This window comes from Pieris rapae, chromosome 12, assembly GCF_905147795.1.
Source record: "Pieris rapae chromosome 12, ilPieRapa1.1, whole genome shotgun sequence".
NCBI classification, from domain to species: domain Eukaryota; kingdom Metazoa; phylum Arthropoda; class Insecta; order Lepidoptera; family Pieridae; genus Pieris; species Pieris rapae.
In genome coordinates this window covers 7071399-7096643 of record NC_059520.1, presented here as the reverse complement: position 1 = coordinate 7096643, position 25245 = coordinate 7071399, and the positions used below count along the sequence as shown (strand labels likewise).

General features: G+C 31.6%; 1 protein-coding gene across 1 annotated transcript in view; it reads right to left on the bottom strand.

Moving 5' to 3' along the window:
- LOC111002148 overlaps positions 1 to 25245 on the bottom strand; it is a 40113-nt gene that overhangs the window by 12985 nt on the left and 1883 nt on the right. The window contains exon 2 of the mRNA XM_022272265.2: positions 21651 to 21780. Coding sequence (XP_022127957.2) covers positions 21651 to 21780 — 130 coding nt within the window. The remainder of the gene's footprint in view (positions 1 to 21650; positions 21781 to 25245) is intronic.

Genomic DNA, 25245 nt, shown 5'->3' with positions numbered 1-25245 from the left:
TTTCATTAATTATTATATCAAGATTGTATGGCTGTTGGTCAGTGACATGATCGTATACGATATATTGAACAAACTTGGTTATAATTTGATTTAATTCTGTCAAAGCAAGATGTAGAATGTATGTCGTACAGAGATTTTTCAATTTGAACTAGTACTTCCTATTACTAAGTTAAACTAAACACACACTTAATATAATTTAGAACAGCTAGAATCTGCAAAGCTACATCATACATTACAACAACCGAAGAGAATATATAATCATATAAAAATATATCTATATTTCCCTTCATCATCGTATCACGCGTTAAAGTATAGATCAATTAAGATAATAATATCTTCTTGTGTTTATTAATGTTAGGTTCTTATGAAAGATAATTTTTAAGAGAACATAATCAAATGTAAAAAAACTTCACAACAATATTAATTTTAGGTACAAAACTGTCAGCGATTGACATAATGCGCACTTCAAATATCGTTTATTATTAAATATTATTGATTTTTATGTATTAATACCAATTCAAACAAAATATTCATAGTTAAGGTTTATCGGGTTAGCTTGTACATTTTACTCTTAGTTGACTAAAACGTAAGCTAAGGATTTTGTAAGACAATTGTCAAATGACACAGCTTGTACTTAATGAGATTGTGTAACTTAAAGCTGATTAAATGAATAAGGGAAATATTGCTCTTTGCCGAAGTTAGAGCTGGCTCGAGGCGACTAGGGTTAACTTGGTTGTAGAGAATTGCTCCCAGATATTGGGTTAATTAATTAGTTGTTTGAACGGCTTTGCATTTCAATAAATGTTCCTTCGTCTTCAGTTTAATGTCTTAGATAGCAAAGGTGAATTTTCCAAACGGGCAGGAGGCTCACCTGATGTTATTTAATTCAGTCAAGCTGGGAAAAAAAATTAAAACAGTATTCCATATGGGGACGAAGATGCCCAGGTTTAGGCTGGCAGCATACGTACGGCTTCCTCATTAGGTTTCCTGATCGGGAATTCAGATTATTTTTTCTGTGATCTAGTGCACACGTTAGGTTTTATGTTTTCTTCCGTCCGAAAAGTTTAAGAACGTTTGCGCCGGGTAGAATATTTTGTATGTAAGTTATGCATTCGTGTCTCCGAATCGGAATTTCGGATCAGGAAACCTAATGAGGAAATCGTACGTATGCTGCCAGCCTTAAAGTCTAAACATCTATCGAAAACCTTGGGACTCCGATCGGATAGAAAGCTGTTGTATGGTTGTACATTAAATAACAGAACGTAGATATTCAAACAGTTATATATTGTATGTATGATGTGAGCATTGTCTTAACTTCGAACCGTTCAACGTAATCACCACTATTGTGCTACAAGATGCGAGCCAACGAAATACTACGAATAATTCAAATGGAATTTGAACTACGCTGTAGACATTTTGGACCCTCCGAAAGGCTCAATTGTAAGATTTCTCAGTTTAGTGTTACTATACAAAGTGATCGTAAATCACTCTATTGAAATGACTTTAATTAACACATATTCATACAAAATCGGTTCCAACTCATAGCGTGATTTGCCGCTAACAATATTGTTCTGATTTGACCTAAAAGTTTGCGTACGTACTTTAATTAAAATAATTGATTATTTTAATTCAATTTTATAATATTCACAATAGAAAGTTTTATAATTATATAAAAACCTTACCTGTCCCATCCCTAACAGTAGTTAACTGGAAGACATCGCTCTAAAGCGATAAGGCCGTCAGTTCGTTGAATGATTTATTTTTTTATTGTGTTAATAACAACGAAGTATTAATAAAGAATGAATAAAAATAAAATTTCGCTCAATTCATTGAATTGCTGGGTGTAAGCTACTATTCGGAGCCATTTAAAGTATATTTAGTCTCCTGGTTTACAATATACGTAGTATATACTTATTACATAGTATGTGACATGAACTTGATAAATTCACCGTGTGTTCACAGATTCAATCACGAATTCTGTTTATGGTTGTGGCTACGATGCTGATTTCGTATTTGATTTGCTCAGCTGCAAAACATTAATAGTGTCACAAAGCACCTTCTATTTTTACAACATTCTTCATTAATCATGTCAATCATCTATTGTTTTTGTTAACTGCAATGAATCTGGCCGCTAAATAAACTAATTCATAACATTTTTTTTACTTTGATGTCACACGCAATAGTGATATAATAATTGTTAAATGAAATAAAAATAAAACACTATAAACAATGCTGTTGACACAAATTGCGAGAATTTTCAAATTGTCACACCATATTTTTTTGTGCCATGAGGGTACGTCATTAAGGGCATGCTGTTTGCATCTGTCCCGTGTCAAGTGTCGGGTCGGCTTCTGTTTAACAAGCCCTCATGGTAATACGAATAAAAGGTACCAACGTTACCTTTAATGGCTTATATGAGAAAAAAGGTTCTTATAATTAAAATATACGACGAAGGTTGACACGCTTGGTGTGCAACTTCAGTCTAGATATTTTTTTCAAACTGATTGATGTTGGTGGGTAGAGATGAGAAGTCCAGTGCATTTTCTACCTAATTTACAACAGAGAGTCCTCAGAGGAGTAATTCGGACCTGCAGCTGAGTTTCATAATTGTCGAAGCAAAATACGAAATTCCACTCGCATCATCTTAACGTCCATCGTTCCATTACAAGCGTTTTTAGGGCAGCAAAAACTCTTTGCAGCTGCCATTGAAGTATTTTCGAACCAATTCAACTTAGGGTAACCGTACCTATTTTTATAAGGCCAACAACGCACTCGTGAGCACTCTGGACGTTGGTCCTGTGTTCTATAAAAAAAACCTTTTACGGGTTGGTGTGAAAAGCGATCTTGTCTAAAATGTCATAATCGTAAAAAGTTATTTTTTTTTCGCCATAACTTTAATAGAATATTTTAAAATTCGAAATAGTTCTCAACAAGATGAATAATTTGCATTTAAAAGCCTGTGGACTTATAAACACTTAAAAATAAATATCTCTTTTTCAATTTTATTTAAATATTAAAATACACCGTGATTGAAAACATTTTAATATATACTAAAGAATTCCGATTTGATGTGTTTTAACTAGTGAGTGATAGGTTTGTCGATTTGAATAAAAATAGGCTTTAGGCAGCATTGCAATATAATATAATAAAACCTATTTCGATATTATACGCGTATAAATAGATCTCGATTAAAAACTTTTTGCTAAATTAAAATGTGTTTGAAATTCTCTTTGAACTGATTTCAAATCCCTTATCTGTTGAAATATATAAACTAAAATATTTTAAGGTTTAACCCTCAGATTTCTCTATCTATTTCATGATCATTTGTCAGGTGATCAGCCTCCTGTGCTTCACACACGCCGTCGACTTTTTGCCCAAAAATACCAAGCGGTAGGTTACTATAATAGGTTTTACCATGAAGAGATATTTGGGTGATGTCATTTTACTACAGTATATTTTCCGGGAAGCACATTCAATATATTGCGAAAAGTTAGACATAATTTAACATTTTACGTGCCAAAATGATCGTTGACTGGTAAGTCAAATGGTTTTCAAATTAGTGTGATGTGATATCATTCGTACTTTTCAATCGTCTCCCTATGCCCGTTATGTTAAGAAGTTGAATAGCCTCGACACTTATGTGTTAGTGCTTCCACTAACACACATACACACCTTTGTAAGACAGAATATTTGTATAGTAACAAAAATGTATGCATGGTTAAAATATTTTATATGGTAATATAAAATTTGCTGAGTACAAGTTAAGCGCATGATTTAAAGTTGGGTTTTAAATTTGTATTTTACCAATGAAATAAGCAAATGTATAAAAATAAATCAGTGGTGCTAAAATCTCTTTAGGTGCTGGCCTCTCTCTGAATCTGTTTCATGATCATTTTTAAATCTAATAGGCAAGTAGATGATCAACCTCCAGTGCCTGACACACGTCGTCGACATTTTGGGTCTAAGACATGTCGGTTTCCTCACGATGTTTTCCTTCACCGTTCGAGCAAATGTTTAATGCGCATATAGAAAGAAAGTCTATTGGTGCACAGCTCGGATCGAACCTACGACCTCAGGTATGAGAATAGCACGCCGAAGCCACTAGGCCAACACTGTTCTGAAGCAATTGTATACATGTTGATTAAAATTAATTAAAAATAACCTCTAGTGCACCCGGAGTGTTACAAGTTCAAGTAGTAACTTTCTAAGCAGATAGAAAGTGTGCTTTCTAATTGTTTTTGAAAAATTATGTTCTAGCTAAAAAGTCCTGAAATTATAATTTTTCCAATTCAAAGGGGGAAATAAGGGATGGTTAAAAACTTATGACAGGAAAGTATATTACACTGGTCCGTTTTAATGTTTACTTTGTACAGGGGTGATAGATGACACGCTAATAAAACACCGCCCTGTAAACCTGCCCAGTGTTTGCGGGTCAACGTTATGAGAATTTATAGGCTTGTACATTGTGCTATGTGTGTGTACTGTTTACTCAATATCGTTTCTGTTAAATAACGATATAAGACGATATAAGTATAAGTTACTTATACTTATACTATATAATATATAGTATAAGTATAAGTGTCTTTAAATATAAAAAGTGACAAATGACGATCACTTATCAATTTTTTTCCTATTTCAAAATGCATCTTTGTTATTGATTCTTAGCCATACAAAGTGTAGTGTGCGATTTGATTTGCATGACTAATGGCTAAAAGTGTTAAAACTATGGGAAGCCAAGACTGAATAATTCAGACAACAATATTAATTTAAACATAAACCAGCTTAGGTACATTTAAAAACATAGAAATGTTCGTCCAAAACTCGACATTTTCCATCCCGTTTTAATTGATCTATAAAATAATGACTTGCCATTAAGGTACGGCCCGATTTGTACCTTGTAATTAATGAAGTGTAATAAGTCTGATGGTTTGCTCCACCCCGTCTTGGATGAATAATGGCTCCATTAAGTCATACTCCTAATCGGGAGCGTCACTAATTTTCATGCTTCTGAGTAATTCTTCTAATATATTACAATAGTCATTGTTATCTCTATGGCTTGGTTATTATCCAATATGGGGTCGATTACAGTAAAGAAAAATTATTAGGTACAGAAAGACGAGATTTTGAGATTAACAAATATCATCATTTTACAAGGAAGTTCAGGTCTATTATTCCAATATATAGGCTAGCTAGCTTTATATATTACGTGGTTTATAAAACTTGATTTTATAGTAGCGAGATGGAAACTTATGCGTAGTGATCTACACAATACCTAGTGTCATAATAATGTTATAATAATAGACTTTAATGTAAAAATAAGTATAGATTCTTTGTACTGTGGACGCGTAGTGCGTTATATTTCTTTCGCTAACATATTGCGTTTGGTTTCAGCTCATATTAAGCTAGAATAATTTTTAGTATAAGGCACGACACGTAAATATTTATCGAATACTAATAAAAAAAAATTAAGTATTTAAATAAAGAACGCAGCAAGCATTCTGCTCGGAACAAGTGGCACACCGGAAGAGACGATACGTACGCACGCACTGAATTTTAATTACACTTATTTTTATAACAGCCTTATTTTGTTAGCAGAAGAAATTTTATAAACTTTATAGAAATATTGAAAGGACACCAGCAAAGTAATATAATAAAAATATTTATAATTACCGCCCAGGAAGTCTTGTTTTCCGAAATTAAAACACTTTTTTCCCCTTAAAATTGTACTGAAGGGTGCGTCCTATGGCCCCTACGGTAGAGACTAGGACTATAAATATAGGGAAATATATGGGGCTATAAAGCCACTCCCAGTCTGGCCTGACGAAACAATATTGCTAGAATTTTCTTTACAATACTAATTAGGCTTTACGAGACGCTGAGTTTTACTACTGTTAAATACATTAATATAATCAACTTTATCATCATAACAATCTATCTTATTCAAAGTTCCGTCTAAATTATACATTCACAAAAAATAATTAACTGATTCAAGTAGAAAACTGGACACAATTAATAATGTATAATGTAAAATATGTGTCAGAGAAAATAATGTATATATTTAAAATCAACAATTTAAAAAGTTAATGTTTAAATGTTATATAGCCATTATTTATTTATTTATTAACACTTCGTTGCATTACATAAAAGGAAAATATTAAACATAATTTAATGACAAGCAACTGGCGGCCTTATCGCTTTAGAGCGATTTCTTCCAGACAACCACTATTAACCAATTATTTTTAACTAGCGACCCGCCCCGGCTTCGCACGGGTGCAATGCTCATACTAATACAATACAGAAAAACTGTGAACGTTGTATATAAAAATGTGGGTTATCCATAAGAGATTGACATATACCACCACGGACTTTTCTGTAGACCTTTTCAATGTGTACAATACTTAGTACATTATTTTGATAAAACTCGTAGGTTTCAGCCTGCGTTTGCAATGTAAGCGGAAAAAATGTAATTATTTACGACATCACCTTAGAAACCTCAAAAATAACAGTACTTCTCCACTATTTAATGGATGTTATTATACATATAAAGCTTCCTCTTGAATCACTCTATCTATTAAAAAAACCCGCATCAAAATCCGTTGCGTAGTTTCAAAGATTTAAGCATACAAAGGGACATAGGGACAGAGAAAGCGACTTTGTTTTATAATATGTAGTGATGTTTATAAATTTCAATACGCGTCTTTGTTTACATTCAACAAAAAATAAGTTAAACCAAAAAATCATACGAAATATTCGTGTATAGAAACATGAGTTCATAAAAGCCTTTTATGAAGTAAAAACGGGTTGAAATTCTATCTTTTGAATGTCCTAAAGTAAGTGTAATGGAAATGCATTTAAAACATTCAGGTACTCAAAGCGTATATGTAGTTTTAGCCTTTTGAGGGCCTCATAAAAACAAATCAAACCGAGTTATTATTTATTCATATAGTTTTATCAACCCCAACAAAATGCTTTAATTTTACTTTTCTTTAGTTCTGAAGAATAAAGAAATGTTTATTAAATAAATAATGAGAGGATTTTTAAGTTAAACATGTTTATTGATATAGCTTAAAAATAATTCGGTAGGTCCTAGGTACCAGTAATTATACTTTCCTCTTTATTTAATTGACTGGACTGATAAAATCGTTGGGTGCGCGGAACCTGCGTTAATATAATCTATTATGTCGTGGTTGGCTGAATAGAAACTTCATACGCCTATGAAACCATGAAATTTTGTCGAATCTCTGATGACTTGAACTGCAGTCATCAACTACATCATACCTTACAATACATATCCTAGAACTGTGTTGTTTCAATTGAATGAGAAAAGTTTTTGTATGTAATATAAGAAGGCATTTGGGCAGGAAACCAATAAGTAGGTACAATCACAAATATTTGCCGCTGCAAGCTAAGAAGCTTAAATCTTAAGCAAATTACTCCATGCAGACATTAATCACGGTATTATCACGGTAACAAACAATTGAAGTATTTATGACGATTTTTTCAACGTGTATTCGAACGTTACAGTTATAAAGATAACAGCAATAAACGGGAAGGAGGCTCATCTGATTAAAAAAAAAATCATTTATTTCAGACCAATTAATAAGTCCATATATTGTTAGTATAGTAATACACTATGCTAGCAAAATTATTATAAACAGTTAAATATTAAATTCATTCGAGTTGATACGAGACACCAGGTACATGGGTGTGTGTACCCAGTGTCTCAAAACAGCACATTCGGGCTTATTAGCTACTAGCAGACTCGGCCAAGCGTTGCTGTGGCTAAGGTTTTTGTTATATTACATAGTAGTAAATTAATCAAGGGAAACCGTAGGAGAACTTATGTGAAACGTTGGTACCACGACACGGACCTAAACTAAACTACCTTTAACTCAGCGCCATCTGTTAGAATTGTATCAAATAATAAACAAATGTTAATGTTATCGTAATTTTAGTAAGGATGCCTATTTTTTTTGAAAATGAAATATAGCCTATGTCACTCAGGAATGATGTAGCTTTCCAACAGTGAAAGAATTTTTCAAATCTGCCAAGTAGTTTCGGAGCCTATTCAATTCATACAAACAAACAAACAAACAAAAAATCAAACCTTTCCTCTTTATAATATTAAGTATAGATAATCATCAGGATATTGTTGGTACTCGTACGAACCCCACGCTTCAGTGGCTGGTTGCAGAAGGCATTATTATATTGATTTTAAGTTTAGCCCATTGTCACTCAGAATTCCAGAGGCCTCGCGAGTGAGTTTGCCGGATTTCTAATAAGCATGTCTGACTATTAAACATTTCTAAAAATAGTGACTTAGATGTCTCCTGAAAATCGATGCCAAGAGGCAAGGACAAACCCCCAATTAACCCAAATCATTAATTACGTATTTAAAAGAAGATTAGAAGAGAATACGAAAGTTACAAAATTTTATCCAATTTATGAACGGAAAGCGTATTCGAAAAGATTTTCATTGTTTAATATTTAATGAAGGCGTTCGTTGGAGATAATTCGATTTATCAACTTTCGTTGGGAGGGACAGTAAGTGTAATGTAGGTTTTGTAGATGAATAGATAGATGACTTTGATGAGATGATAGACTTTGTGATATAAAAGTAAGTTTTACATTCAAAACGTTAATGGATAAATGTATAACGTATAAAGTTCAATGCTATTATTAATTCTTATCTAAAATATGCTTATGATTTAAGACTATGGTTTAGGTTTAAGCGTAAACTTAATCCCGAGGTCATTCAATCAATGGAATTTTCTATGTGCTCCATAAACACTATCTCGTGCGGCTAAGGAATACGTCATAAAGAAACCTTACTATTGTCGTCTACAGATATACGATGTGTTTAGGCGCTGAAAACTGGTCAAAATACACTATTAAAGAATATTGATCAATAAAAAAAAATGTATAAATCCTTCTTTCTTTTCTTTCTTTCAAACACGTATATATAAAAATTAGAAGCTGCTCTATCTGATATGTAGTACATTAAATTACTTTATACCTTCTTTGTTAGTAGGTTCCTTATAATAAGTGTTTTTACTTGTTTAAGAATATTACACATATATCAAATTAGCAAATGTTATATGTAATGATGCTTTGATTCGAAGTCTTAAATAATAACAATAGAACTGTAGTTTTATTCTAGTAGTAAATTGTCTTTACAATTAATTATTTAACTAATGTATACAAATATTGTAAATTCTATTTTAAAAGAGTTAGTGTGGAGATTGGAAGGGGCAACTAGAATCATGTTTAAGTTTTATTTAACGTTCAGAAGTGCCTTTTAAGGTCTAATTGGAATAAATGATTTGATTCATATATTTTAACCAGGGTGTTAAAAGCCAAGTCTTCCCCCTAATTGCAGCAGCAGTATTGCGGCAGCAAAAATATGTTAAAAGCAATATACTTGTGAAACTTGCAAACTGTAATGCACACGGAATATTGTATTTACTGAGTTCACACACAAGCACTCGTCACTCACACAAAGACCACACAGGCAAACATGAACCGTCTCGCACGTGCCTTTAGGCGCCTCTTACAGTGTCTTTACCCTCCGTAACGAGTGTGAGACACCTGGCATCACTATTCTTCTTGATGCATTTTATATTTGCCAGTTCTAAAACTTTAAATAACTTTCATATGTACTGCGAATTTGAAGCACATTTTTGAAGTGAAACTTCATTATCGACGTACGGGAGAAATTTTGTAAGAAAACGTCACGTTTTTCGGTTACGCGCCATGTTGCTTTTTTTATCGAAGTTTATTACAGTGACGTAAAGAATATAATGTAATATATGATAATAATAACAACAATATATTAGTTTTGAAGTTTGGTTTGAAATAAGAATAACAATATATTAATTTGAAAGAGATAAAATAAAAAGACTTGTTAAAATTTAAGTGAATTTACAAGAAAAGTGAGAGTGATTATACATTTCGTTTTATAATTTAATACGTATGAGCATGATTTTAATATTTATTTCAGGTTAACCTCAGTTTTTAATTGTAAGTATCAGTGAATGTATAGAAATCTGTTAAAATTAGCAAGTATTAATAAATATGATTGAAAAAATTGTTTTTCTTGTGGCTTAAGCCTTATCTACCCCATCGTGAAGTTGCAAATAGTAGAAAAATGATATGTCGTAAAGAAGTTTCACTTCTTACCTGTGTACTCTGGTACACACATTTTTTTAAATAGTACTGCTCCCATATAAAAGGCTTTTTTATCTCTAGTGTTATTTAGGAGCTTAACTGAAATGTTCCAGAAAAGTCTACGCCTCTGTGACGTTGTTATTCATTTATATCTCTAGTACTGTATGATTTATCATTCAATGTACATCAACCAAAATTTGTCTTAGAGAAATCTGATTCAAGATAATGAGGGCACTATTTAACATTCGTATAGATATATATATATAACAGTGTTCGAAATAGATAATATTTATTTTATAAAATTTAATGAGGGTCATGAGGGTAATCCCAAAAATATTTTTACTCGGCCGATCCGCGCATTTATACATAAGTCGTTGTTGAGATTTAGTTGGGTAACGTTAGACGCATTTTTATATATGCGGTTTGTCAATAGTTACGTCCTACATTTAGACTTTTATAGTGAGTGTTTTGTGCGTGTTCGTAAACTATTATTGTAAGGCAAGATACAGCATCAGTCTAACCTCTTTTTGTTTTTATTTCTCCACTCCTTATGGCTGACGTTATTGTGTGCCTTTCTTCCTACTAAGGAGCAGTGCATTGAGGTATGTACTCAGGACTTATTTTCGTATAAGATAATGTATCGACGGCCACCGAACCGATCTTTGTGGTACAACAAGTTATACTACTTACACTTTATACAAGAAACATTATTATTTTACACATTCTAGTGTGTTATATATTTTTAAGGTTAATTAATATATTCATATCTATTCTTTTCATTAAATCGCCTACTAGAACCCAAATATTTTTTTGCTCGTCTTTACACAATAAGTGCATGTCATACAAAAATCGTTTAATTAAATATATTGTTTTGTTAATCCCTTTTTCAAAGAGAAGTTTAAACCATTCCTACCACATATTTATTTATTTTGTTTCCTATATATGTCTATGTCTATATGTCGTCGATAAGTAGGATCAAAAGATCTGCCAATTGCAAATGGTCACAGAAAGCGGTCTCAAACCTATTTCTAGGTTGAGAATCAAACATTCTTCCCCCAATTGTATTTTCCCTAATAAACGTTACTGTTTATACATAATAAAATACAAACAACCCTGATTAAGGCATTAGTGGTGTGTGATCAAAACAGAAGCTTTTAAGGCTTATTTTCAAAGTTTCAAACAACAAAGTCATAATTTTAATTAGCTTGATGTAGGCGCCGGCACTCGATATAAACTAAGTTTTATCCCCATCTTATCTTTGTAATCATAATAAAAGCATTTCGCCATTAACAGCAATTAGTTCGACTGAGCTAACAAATTATACTTAATAGCATATAAATTAATCTATAAAGCTTCTCCCGTAATATTGTACTTGTATCTGGAAGTATTTAAACTTGACCATATACGCGTACTGGATTTTTCTATTTATATCCTCAGTTATTTATTTATTAAATATTCAAATATCACATGCACACTGGTGTTATCGAAACGATGAACTGTGAACGGAGACTAAAAAAATTACAGCGTGTGAGTTTTCGGAGCATAGCTGAAGACTGCATACGAATTCCGACAATTCAGGGACAGAAATCTGAATCAGAAATAATTATGTCGAAATTAGTTCCACAAGACCCTTATGTCGTAAATAAAGGAAGATGAGAAAGACGAATCGGTTTGTTTTAACTGCCAACGCAAATTAGTGCGAATGAAAAAAACAAGTGAAAGTGATTTGAGTAAATAATTCGACCATTCACCGACTCCCAAATAGAATAAAGTAATGCTCAAAAATAGTCTTCTACAGTATATCTTTCGGTTCCAATTACTTTCTTAATTAGGTTCGTATTTCAAACGGTATTTTAAGGCAATTTATTCTAGAGCTAAAACACTGTAGACTTGTACATTTGACACAAGTATGCCAACACAGAATATAGCTTTAAGTTTTATTTACGTAACACGATTTTAACTCCGTGCGATATTGTTTGAAAATAGAGTGGAATAAATAATTATAATTATATTTAAAAAATATTTGAACAGCATATACGAATTACGCAATTGTAACTAATCGGCAACACGCTATTTAAATATACGTAAATTTGGAGTCATCAACACAATGTTATATTAACATTGCTACCAGCTCCTTTACTCAGTAATTTCAAATATTTAATACCTGCGTTTGTAAGTGTATCATGTAGTTCTCTTAATCTTAAGGTAAGCTACATCAACGATATCTGTAGCGTTTGGTGCAACGTACATGCTGTCTTAATGTCCTCATAGGTGTTTCAACTCCCAGGATCAATGTGTTGTTTAAAGTAATAATAAAATAAATAAAATATAAAGCTCTGTTTATCTCTTGTCAAGAACAAAGTAAAATTAATGCTATATATCACGTTTGTGATTTTTCCATTATGCCAACCATCCGTCTATTTTAAGATGTTAATTCAACACTGAAAAGTCTTTTAATAGCCTGATCCACAGTATCTTAAAACGAAATCGTTGTCTGCGCCAAAATCGATATTGCTGCATGTATTTCACATAAATTCTGTCCGCGTAACCTTGACGATGAAATAATTGTATTACCATTCTAGTAAAATGTTTTTATACATTTTTCATGGTTCGACTTAGTACAAAAATGATCGAATTAGAATGAATATGTCATTTGAATGTGTTACGGAAATTGGAAAACGGGGTGAGCTAAATAAAACCGTTTAAAAATACAGTGACATCATTAATTTACTAAAAAGTTTCACTTCTGACATGCGTACTATGTAGGCACGCACTTTTTTAAGAGCTTCAGTAATAAATATTCCTACTATCGTCTCTCATAACGACTACGAATGTTTAAGAGATATAGTTAGTTATAGTCGACCCAGCTTTTAAAAGAACATGACGAAACAAGCCATATTATTCTTAAAACCACAACAGTTCATACAGAATCTGTGCCCAAGTCTCGTAGACTTTGTGCGTAAGTACTTAAAACTAAGTCGTGACGGGAATACAACTTAGCGAACTCTTTAACGGGAGCTTACAAAATACAAAGGCACTGAAGTATGATGAATCTTCAAGATAATATTGGTAACGGCAACGCCGTTTGATATTTTTTTTTAATATTTAGTAAAACAACATTTATTATTTTTAATACTTAAAAATACCGAAGTATACAATTGGAAGTATATTTTTTATGTATGAATTTTGTAATCGTAGTGTTCATAGTTTTTAGTATAGTAAATTAGGTTACTAAAAAAGTGTACGAAAAATATTAGATTAGTGAATATGTTCCGAAAATGTTTTCTTTGTTCGACACTTCTCTTCACTTAATTAAACAACAAGCATTGCCCCGCCTCTTTTGTTAAATTTAATTAAATAAGGTGACGGCAAGAATTATAATTTAAATATTGAATATCAGCTTATTGACTTGCTTCGTTTTATTATAAAGATTTATTTTCTCAAATTTACGAAAAAGATTTACGTCTATCTTTGTATTTAACGTACAAGGGGATACGATTTCTGCATGGTCCTAGCAAGTATAAAACATACATAGATAGAGAAATCAATAAGTGTCCGGTATTTGAAGATACGACCGCTGGGTTCAGAGTGATGCACTTAAGCCCGAACCCAATAATTAATCCACAATCGCAGATTGAATACAATCTGACTGTGACAGTCGATCGATCTCCTATGTGCATTCCAATAACCAAACCCTACGGAAGACTATCCATTTTTGGGGACGGATAGACAATCTCTTCACTCTTTACACTCATATTTGATAATCAGTATAAACCAAATAAAGTAAATAAAATCGTACAAATAATATTAAAATATATAATATGTCTTTGTTTATATGTTTTAATCAAGTAGCTTTTTAATTATTTTAAAAACTGGTGTAAGATAAAATCTTTAGATAGGATATTTGGCACAGTTGAACTGTCATTTTCATACAAAGTTCTATCCATGGATAGCTTGTATCGACATATAATATAACAATAAACATCCATCGATTGGTTATTGGAACAATATTTTGATTATAAAATGTCTATCTAAGATGGCCAAAAATGGATTGAGATAGGTTATTGGGTTTGGGCGTTAGCCACTAGACGGATACAGGTAAATGACTTCTGTGTATAAATATATGTTTATTGAGTTTTCTCCCGATTTTCCAGACTCGACGTTTGAGTTAACTATTGACCTGAATTTACAATTTAAAAAGCCATTTTAAGAGGAAATATTTAATGACTATAATTGTTACTCGTTGGATTCGTTTTTAATTATACATCGCTAATGAACTAATGAAAAGAATATCAAATATGAAAATTCAGCTATGTGTCTCTTGAATAATGTTTATGTAAAGTCAATAAAAATCTAGTTTTATTTATAGAGCAGATTGGAAAAGCAAAAGCAACAGCAGGCTCCCAATATGAGACTGTTCGCAAGCCCGATGTCGGCCTTTTAAAATGTGATGCTTGTGAACATGCGCTACTTGTAGTGACTGTAGCACATATTACGGTGTTATGGGTTTGTTATTTATAATTATTTCACTTCACCTTGCACCATTGTTCGACTACGTTTGTGTTACTACTACTATAAGTAAAATCAAATCAATCATTGCAATAACTGATGGCGGTATAATACAAAATAAAAATAGTGATAAAATACTTCGAAAAATAAATCATGTCCCATCAGAAATTTAATAAAAATCCTTATTCGTAAAATCGTATTTTCACAATGAATGGTGAAGGGTCAACTGTCATTTCAATCCGGGCACTACATCTGTTGCGACGGCACCAAGAACTCAATAATCGATGAACTGAATATTGAACTCATTGAGAATTATGTTTGTGAATGCTAGAGGTTAAAATTGTTGAACTAATTCTGATCATTTGTATCTGGATAAAGGAATTGAAATTAAGTACATTTATATTTATAATATTTTTAAACAAATATAAATCGAGTTACTAAAAGTGAAATGATTGTAAACAGGAGTTTATTTATTACAAATACAAAAAAAATCACTTAATAATATTAGTTTCACTTCCCATAACAAAATTTGTATTATAATTATTATGTGCTTTTTTTTAAATATGTCAGAGAGTTCAGCTCGTTCGTTACCATATTGATTTTTATTAGACTAAACCTTAACCCATATAAATAAGTTACGTTCCGATATTTTGCTATTCCTACATGTAAATATATTTTATTGGCTCTATTTCACGGCGCAAACAAAAACAATTTATCCTATACTAATATTAGGCCTCGTTTAAAATTACTAAAAGCAAACAAACAGTATATCTCATAACACAATAGAAGAGTTCAATGTATTCACGTGTAGCAAGGGCGAATCCCGTTGGTCATGAACCCTACACAATTGAAATTTTTGACGTGACAACGACTTATAATTCGTTGTAGCCGGCTGCATGCACGAAATACATGACGCATGCGGCGTTACATCGCTCTGAGGCGTTCCATTTAAGGCTTGAAGTGCAGTCGAGAGCGAGGAATGACTGAGAAAGAGGCGTAATCTGCCTCCGCGTTGGCAGCGCTCGTTCTTTAATGGATTGACATAATTGTATTTATGTACAAATGTAACTTCATCAATTCAATTGTGATTTCCATTTACCTCCTTCTCTTTATCCATACAAAATATCTATCAAACAAATTAAATTAAAATTATCTTTTTAAAAATGATTAACCATTCCATCAGTATTTTCTTATGACGTTCTCACGTTCAATTATCGTCAGTAAACCGACTTTACAGACAACTGACATGAGACAATAAAACATACCACAGTCCAAATAACAACATAATTAATTTTAACGTCTGCTGAATTACTGGCTGATTATTATTTAAGCGGATATGACCTTTTAATGATATTTAAACTATTAATTGGCAACATATTTATAATAAAATTCTATGTACATGTAATGTGTGTTTGTTACAAATTGTAACTTATTGAACCAGATTTTTAATTATAAAATGTATCGCTGTATTAAACGGACAGCCTCACTGACGCGTAGGGTTCGTGCGAGTTCTAACGATATTCTGTTGGTTATAGCTAATAAACCCGAATGTGCTGTTTTGAGACACTGAGTTCTTATACACGTCCATGTACCCGATGCCTCGATTCAACGTAGATTTATGAATTAAATGTTTTAATATTTTTGCTAACATAGTTATAAGTATTACTCTACTATAAATATCTATAATGGATGTATAATGGTCGGAATAAAATCATTTTTATTTTCGTAAAGTTCGTATTATTAAGGTTTAAAAACAAAACTCGTATAACGGTATTTTGTGATGCGGGTCTATAATCTACGGACGGTATAAATTAGATAAAACTTTTCACAAACTCGATAACTGCCAGAAAACCGTATCCTGTAATAAATCGTGGTATTCAACCCAATTTAAGTTTTAATTTATTTAAGAAATTTCTAACTTGAGCCTACAACAATAGACTCTAATTGACGTCATCTTTAATTAGACACTTCTGATTTAAATAAACCACGAGTATTATGATACATTTCAATCAAGCTGCGCCGAATAAGCATACTAAAGCTAAGAAAGATATTGGATAGGCAGATGTTTGTTGATCTTCGATTATCCAACTTATACTAAACAAAAATAGTTATTTTGTTTTTTCTGTAGATTATAATATTATAAGCTATAAATGTGTGCAAACACACACAGCCACAGCCCTTGATATTATTTTGAGATAACTCTAATGACGGTCTGCCTTGCTCCTAATTGTAAACGTTTGTCTAAATATTCAAATTATTAAAGTGTCAAATAAATATTTGTTGAGTTGAGTAAATACTCAAACTTATTTATTTTGATAGTTTCAATACTCTTACAATATATCATAAACTGCACAAATAAGTTTTTGTTTTTAAATAATAAATCAATTAGAAATATTATTTTTTAGTAAACTTTAAGAATGCTGAACGGCAATTTACAGCTGCGAGACATTCAGCCTTAATGATTTTATACCAACGTAGTTAAGTATAGTGCATAAACAACCATTAACTAAATAAATTAGCTTAACCGAAACGAGCCGGTTTGAACTGGATAATTGCTGTTGAACTGAGTGAACAACAGCTTGCATACAAACTTTGCTCATTAGTTGAAAATCTATTTATTTTTTTAAATACGAGAAATTTAACTTATAGCGATTTAATTGTTTTTATCCGAAGTTTTTTGAGTGACTCACGCAGAACAAATTCGTTTTTCATTATGACATTATCGTCTGTGAATCTAGCAAGCAAATACCTTTGGAATCTAAAACATACACTGGTATTATAAGTCTGAAGACTTACTACTGATTCAAATAACAAAATTTGTACATATTAAATCGAACATTTACGCACAACGAATCTAGGGAGGGTTTAAGTGCGGAAACTGAGGCCACCAACCTTTAACCTTTTAGATTGTCCATATGTAGGAATCTTTAGGCTACATAAAACTAAGTTACGATTGTGTAAGGCAGGAAACATTGCAGGGTATTATACAATAAATCAAAATATATGTACACTCTTCTTTTCGCAATGTGAAGCTAAAGCAAATTAATAATTTATCTTGTAAGAGTAGAAATGTATTAACTATGGTGGAGCATATCCTCCACATTGCAGTGCCTAACCAAGGTCCTTATTGTTATAAATTATAACGTTTCACGTGTAAAAAATTAACATAAGGAAATCAATAAATATTTAAAATTGAGTGAGTTTAAATTTGAGTTTGAGGATTAGCGAATAATGGTCTAATTATAAAAAAAAACTTTGTGATTAAAACAAGCGGAGTTTATTGCCAGATGATAATTTATATGTTAATTATAAAACGATTGATTGACGTTTATAGGTGTAAATTATTAATTAATAATAAAATTTTTTTAATTTGACTTATTAAAGTACGAAGTTTTGCAAAAATTTCAACACAGTCTAAGTCCGCTCTTCATCACTTCACCTTCAGATTGACGAGCCGCGAAATATTGGAATGTATGGGATTTTGCTAAAAATACTCACCGCTGAATTTTGTTTACTTTTATTTAGGCTTTTGATTGATTTCCGTTCTATTGGTAAGTGGCTGAATATAGAAAAACATCGCGATATTGGATAGGACACTGATGTCGAATATTTTAATGGAGCATCAAAATTACTTTTTGATAGTCCACATGTTGGAATCTTTAGGCTAATAAACGTGAAATAGTTACCATGGATACCATTCTTTCACATAAAAAATAGCCTTGTTTACTCTCAAATCTCGCCAAGATTTTTGGTGGTAAACTTCATCTGCAGTCCTTACGTTCATTTGGAGCATGGAACATCTCGGCCATTCATTGTTTGAGACCTTTAAAACCTTTTACGTAGAAAAATATACCGTTGGTACAAACACAAATATATATTTACCGCGTTTTATCCTAAGTCAGGTAAGGTTATTAGTCATAAACTTTACTCTGCAGTCCTAACATACGTTTCGAACATAGGACAGTCTCAATTCTCGGTTAGTTTTATTGATTGACACTAGATCTAGACTTTAGAGTCCCTAAAATATACCAATTCATTTTTAGATATGATGATAGTTATGTGTTTTGTATTCTACACAAGGCAAGGAGAATATTATCAAGCCAAAAGTCATTTCGTAATATTGAGGCTTAACCTCTATTATTGTTATGACACTCTGGTGTATTTATAAATCATACCCTCAGGCTCGGCCTATTTCGCCGTTTGGTTTAAATAAGCATTTTCATACGATTGTTATTAGTGTTATGAGTCGCACATCATTTGAAGGAGAGAGATAAAACAGGAAGTTCTTTAGTTAACAATGTTATAAGACGGATTTAGATTTTATAAACTAGGAAATGTCATATAATCTGTGATAAGTCACCAATCATATTTTTAGTCTGTGAAGAGGTAAATGATATTATGTCAAAATCAGTATTATGATTTGACCCTTAATATTTATTCATTCATTCGGTGAATGAATAAATATTGAATGTCTTATAATACTATCCATATTGAAGTTTTGAATTTTTTTTCATACAATTTGTCTTATAATTCATAAACATGTCATAGATTACACACACACGTGACCTCAATTGCATTAACTATGACTCAATAATAATTATTACTATTATTACACGAGGGTAACTTCAATCCCTGACAAAATTATTAAAACGTAACTGAAAATCAAAACATTATTTACAAATTTTAAATTACGAATTTACTTTGTCATAATTATAAACATATAGTTTTATATGTTACAAATTACATATTTTAAATTAAAAATGGTGGACGACATGAAATATGTATAATTTTTATTAATATTCCTCTTATATAGAAAGGGGCAATAGCCCAATTTGGCGGTGCAGAGCGTTATCTCTGTCACACTTTACGAGTTCGGAGGAAGTCGTACAAGTTAGTAGATATTACTTAGTACATTCAAAAGTTACAAACATTATACGTAGTTTAATGTTTTTCTATTATCTCCACTCGTACTTGCTTCGCATTAAGAATTTCTGCTATTATCATGTTAATATTTACAATATAGACAACAAGATTAATAATGATGAAGCAGTTATCAATGAAGTCTTATAGCTGTTATTATTACACATGCCCTTCTAGTTTATCAGTCTTATAAAATAAAAAACATAAAAAAAGCAAGCAGAGTTTATTGCCAGATCATTTAGTTATACGTCAATTAAGATTTATTAATAGGGTAATTTTTATCTATATGTATTAATAATATAAAAAAAATTAATTTGTGGTATTCGAGTACGTAGTGTTCTAAAAATTTCACCCTAGTCAAATCCTGCTCCACACCCCTTCACCTCCAGATCGATGAGCCGTTAAATACTGGAATGTATAGGATTTTCCTAAAAATACTCACCACTGCAATTTTGTTTACTTTTATTTAGGCTTTCGATTGATTCCCGTACGTTGGGCACTGATTTCGAATATTTTAATTGAGATTGGGTCGGGAAAAATAAATCAAACTATCGAACATAATTAAGGTAAAAACTGACAAAAACAAAAAAAATTGTACTTCAATTGTTCAATTGTCTTGTAGCTTTTGTAATTTTTTCATTTGGGCTTAAACGTTAAAAACGTGATTGAGAACATCTTAGAAAAGTTTATTTTAATTGTACTGTATTTATTGCAACGTAGTATATACACGGCTGAGTCCCCACTTGAGTCACGGATCCTAGTCGCATTCTGTGAAGCCTTTAGGCCAACACTGCTCAAAACTGCTGCATCCGTAGCGTTTTATTAAATTATTGCTTATTTTACCCATTTTATCTCTCCCGTAGCACCACATACTAGCAATGTTTAGACGCATAAATTACAACAAGTATCCAATTAAAATCAAAGCCACAGTGAAATGAAACTCTCTTTTTAAAACTGTGACCCATTTTTTTCTGAAACAATGCTTCCTATTGCTTTTAAGTGCTCATTAGGGTATCAAAAGAATTGTATTTCCTGTTAAACTCGTCCTATTTTTTATTGAATGTCATTGGCTTTTACATTTGTTTTGTGTATTATTTAATCTTTTGATTCTTAGTTGAAACAATTGCGCGCTTAATTCCCTTTGACTTATTTTGGAATGGAAGTTTAGAAGTATCTTTAAAATATTATATTTATTATAAATATCTACACTAAATTAATTTTAAAAAATAATGGGGTATAGCTTAATAGAATGTTTATTACATGCAAGATAAAACTGAAAATTTTTAGTAGCTTCTTAATGTCAAATGTCTATATCTCTATCTATCGGCTTTTTTATAGTTTATTAAATTTAGGATTATAGTTCGATAACACTGTTTAAACCTAACATACATATATATTAAAAATATATATTCGATTTGTAGTTCATAAATAATATTGCCATTATATACTTGGCTCCTTTCATTGCTGAAAAACCTACAGCAGCATTAATTTAGCTACAAGTGTATATATCCTAAGGAGCTGTCAAGGGAAAACCTTTTTGCACGTTTAAAATACTCCCGAAGGTAATTAAGGTTCTTTATGGTTTTATTACCAATGTTTCATATATGTAATATATATCATTAAAGAAACGGAATTAATAATGTTTTAGTGTAATGTTGCAAACTATTTTATTAACCTAACAACTATTTATTAAGAATATTAGTTGATATAGACTTTAAAAAACACACAATGATCTCACATTCACATTAATTACATTTTGATTCTTAGATTCTGAATAGGTAATACTATTGTCAACAAACGGTTTCGTCTTTAGCAGATATTTCATAAACAACTCCATTTGTGCGTAGTTCTAATTAATTAAATTTGAAATTATTATTCGTTTTGAAATATTTAGGCCTTTAGCAACGAACTTCATTAAACAAAATGGCGTCAAAATTTTTTATGAATTGTTTTAAATTCTTAACAATAGAATCTAATATCTGCTTAAAGTCGATAAAGCAAAATAGGTCACTATCTAAAACAGAACTTAGAACAGAACAGGTTAGTAAGTTTACCTGTAACGAGATTAGCGTGGTGAAACTGGCAGACAGCATCTGCCTCATACCAAGAGATGCGGTCCCTGAAGTAGCGGTAGAACACAGGAAACCCCTCCTCTGGCAACACCCATGTGTTGCTTATGTTTACCTGTGAACATGACTGCATTTAAAAAAATAATCTGTGGGAAATCTGTCTATATTCAATAAAGTAATGCGATTCGATGACAGAGAATGTACAATTTATAACACAACAAGTTCGCGTGTACCTCATAAGACAGATTTATTTTAAAACAATGTCGGAATTCACCATATTTTTGAACATTTTATACATTTTTGAACAATTTAACCCAAGCTTACAGTTAGATTAAAAATAAACTTATGATGAGTATGTTTGCTTACGTTCTTTAAGAGACAAAAGCTTAACAAAACGCGGATATTACATTAATCAATAATTCATTAATATTTTCGTGAAGTGATATACCAGGCACTTACGGATAGAAACATAGGGTGCGAGGGAAGTATTTATTGTCACATGATACTGACATGAAGTCCCCTACTCACCTCAGGGGATTTCTATTCACTATGTATAAGACTTCCAATGCCTCCGATATTCGTTATATTGAGAACAAACAGAGAGCACCTCTTGTGCATACCTGCTACGGAACCTAAGGTTAATTTCTATAGAGAGGAAGTATGTAAGGGTATTCCCGCTACGCCTAAAGCGTATCCTAATGACGTGCAATCGTGATCAGAAATCGGTGGGGAACGCAATGTTTACATCAAAGTATAGTGCATTGCATGCAATAAAAACGAAGAAAAACATTGTTTTATATTATTTCTAAAAACAGACATAAGTCTGTTTTTAAGAGCATAAGCTCACACAAGTAAAACTATTCATTAGAGTTTAGCTGTCCCTTGGAGAGGGAGGTGCGCTTAGCTTCAGTCATAAAATGCCGTAAATGAGGCGCCGGTACCAGCGCCCCATAAAATCAGACATTCTTGCGCTACGACCCTATGGGTCTTGGCTGCAGACTACTAGGTCGCTAGCGTTCTGTGACGTCTGTATTTTTTTTGTGTACAAGTGACCGTAAGATCAGTCAATGAAAGGCAATTATTAATTTAGACGTGGTAAGAAAATTCCTTCGGGATTTAAACGCACCACGCTGTTTGGAATCGCAAAAGTACATTATATATTACGTTTAATATATATAGTACGTTTGATATAAGTAAATTTAATCTAACCTTATTACCGTATACCTTATACTAATAAGGATTTTAACATACGAAGGTGTACAATAACACTACTAACAGTCTTTAATTAAACATTGATCCAAGAAATAGATCCCGAAAAGGGATTGCACTAAGGTGAAGCAGGTAAGCCTCGTTACCGTTACGTCACCTAATAGCAAGAAAAAATGTGCAAGAAAGTTTACACATTTTTTTTATTGATAAAAAAGCTTGCCAACGCTTGGCAAACTGTTACATCGCTAAAAATAGAAAATCACTAAACACAATTTTAAATGTGACAAACACTTATAGGCAAACATGACATTATTTGACATAACAAAAAACAAAACAAAAAAACACTAGTAAAAAAAATAAACTTAAGCAACTAAACAAAAATTACAATACATTATTATGTACTATTTTTCTAATCTAGACTTGGGACTTACTAGTTAATAGTTGTTGCATGCTTAAGTTTGTATATGCAAATACAAGAAACTTCCAGTAAAGTCGATTCAAATTCGTACGTACAATTCAAAATTGTACAAAGGAAATCTAAATGTGAAATGCACCAGCGCCGAGACCTAATAAACCTTACGTCTGGTTGCAAGGTCTTAGATAATTAAGGTGCATAATTACACTAATTTAGTATCGCACTTTGTATACGATGTATCTTATTCACATAAACTATTTCACAATTTTATCTTTAAATTAGTTACTAAAATTGATTATGCTTTAGTAGCAGACTCTTCATAAATAAACAAAAACATCAACACAATGTCATAATTAATTGTAGTCAAACTTATAGCCCAAACACTCGCCCACGCTACAGACACCTTGCCTTTAAAATTAATATTAATTTGAGGATTCCAAATTCAAATTAAATATTCCACAACATTTAAATTTCGAATTGATCATCCAATTTAACTAACACCCCAAAAGCTCCGCATTTTCCAGATTCCCTTATTTATCATGTTGATCCTACTGAGTATTGATGGTTTCACTTTGAAGCTAAATTGCCTATACGGGGCGTGAGGAAAGGAGATTAAACGAAGCTAATTAACGCTTAATCGCTTGCGTGTTCACATATTCCTAACGATATTTTATGACACGACTTGGCGATCGCTGGCAATGTACTTTTATGCTTGTAATGTTATGAACTATCATTTTATCCTATGTATCTTAATATACTAAAGATATCTTAATGTATATTAATATACTAAATGTTTGGCTAAGATTGATTTGTAAAAATGTAGTAATTGGAACGAGTCGCAGATCTTTACATAGATCTAGCCAGTTCTAAGCATGTCCGCTCTTTTCTGACTTTAAATCGATTGACAATGATTTTTTAACTATATAATTCAATAATATAAGTCGATATATGTATTTTTTAAATAGTTTTATAATCTTAATAATGATATTAGATATAAGGATCATACATAAACTTGTATATGCGTTTAAGAGAACATATTATGTGCTTTTAATTAAATTGGTTCTAATATGAAACGCTAATCGTTCCCAGGACCACGCTTGTGTTGAACAATCCAGACGCTTAACCAGAATTATGTAATTACAAATCGTTCTCTATTATACAAACATATCTACAAACTGAAGAAAATGTATGAAATTCGAATAACATAATTAAATTCATTCGAAATCAAACAAGACTTACACTGAATAATGGAGCAATAACCGAATTGGTTATAATTAAATCCACTGAACCTAAATCAATAGCTTTGATATGTTAATCCAATTAGCGTTTACACAAATACGTATTATTTCACATACATTATCTTTACACACGTATCTTTTTATTTACCCACGTACGTACGTTTTTATCGCAATTTTAATGCATAAAGTATTACGCAAATTGAATAAAGAAGCATTAGGTAGTACGTGTGAGCTGTTGGGCTACCTACTAGATATAAGACATCGTAAAACATAATATATTACTTCGGAACCTTGCCTAAAGGGACTCCTTTTAATAATATTTTTTAATAATTAAATTTTAAGGTTAGTTATTAGATATATTTTTAGTTTGTAATTGTATATTAATATAATTTTTTTTTTCATTTCATTTATTATAATTACAATATAAATTATATATTGTCATTTTAAATTTTTTCACATTACTTAGATATCTTTTAAGTGGAATCGACGCATTTTTGATCATTTCATTATAGGCCATACAGATTCTGTTTCTCAATATCACTACATAGTATAAAACAAAGTCGCTTTCTATGTCCCTATGTCCCTTTGTATGCTTAAATCTTTGAAACTACGCAACGGATTTTGATGCGGTTTTTTTTAATAGATAGAGTGATTCACGAAGGTTTATATGTATAATAGCATTCATTAAATAGTGGAGAAGTACTGTTATTTTTGAGGT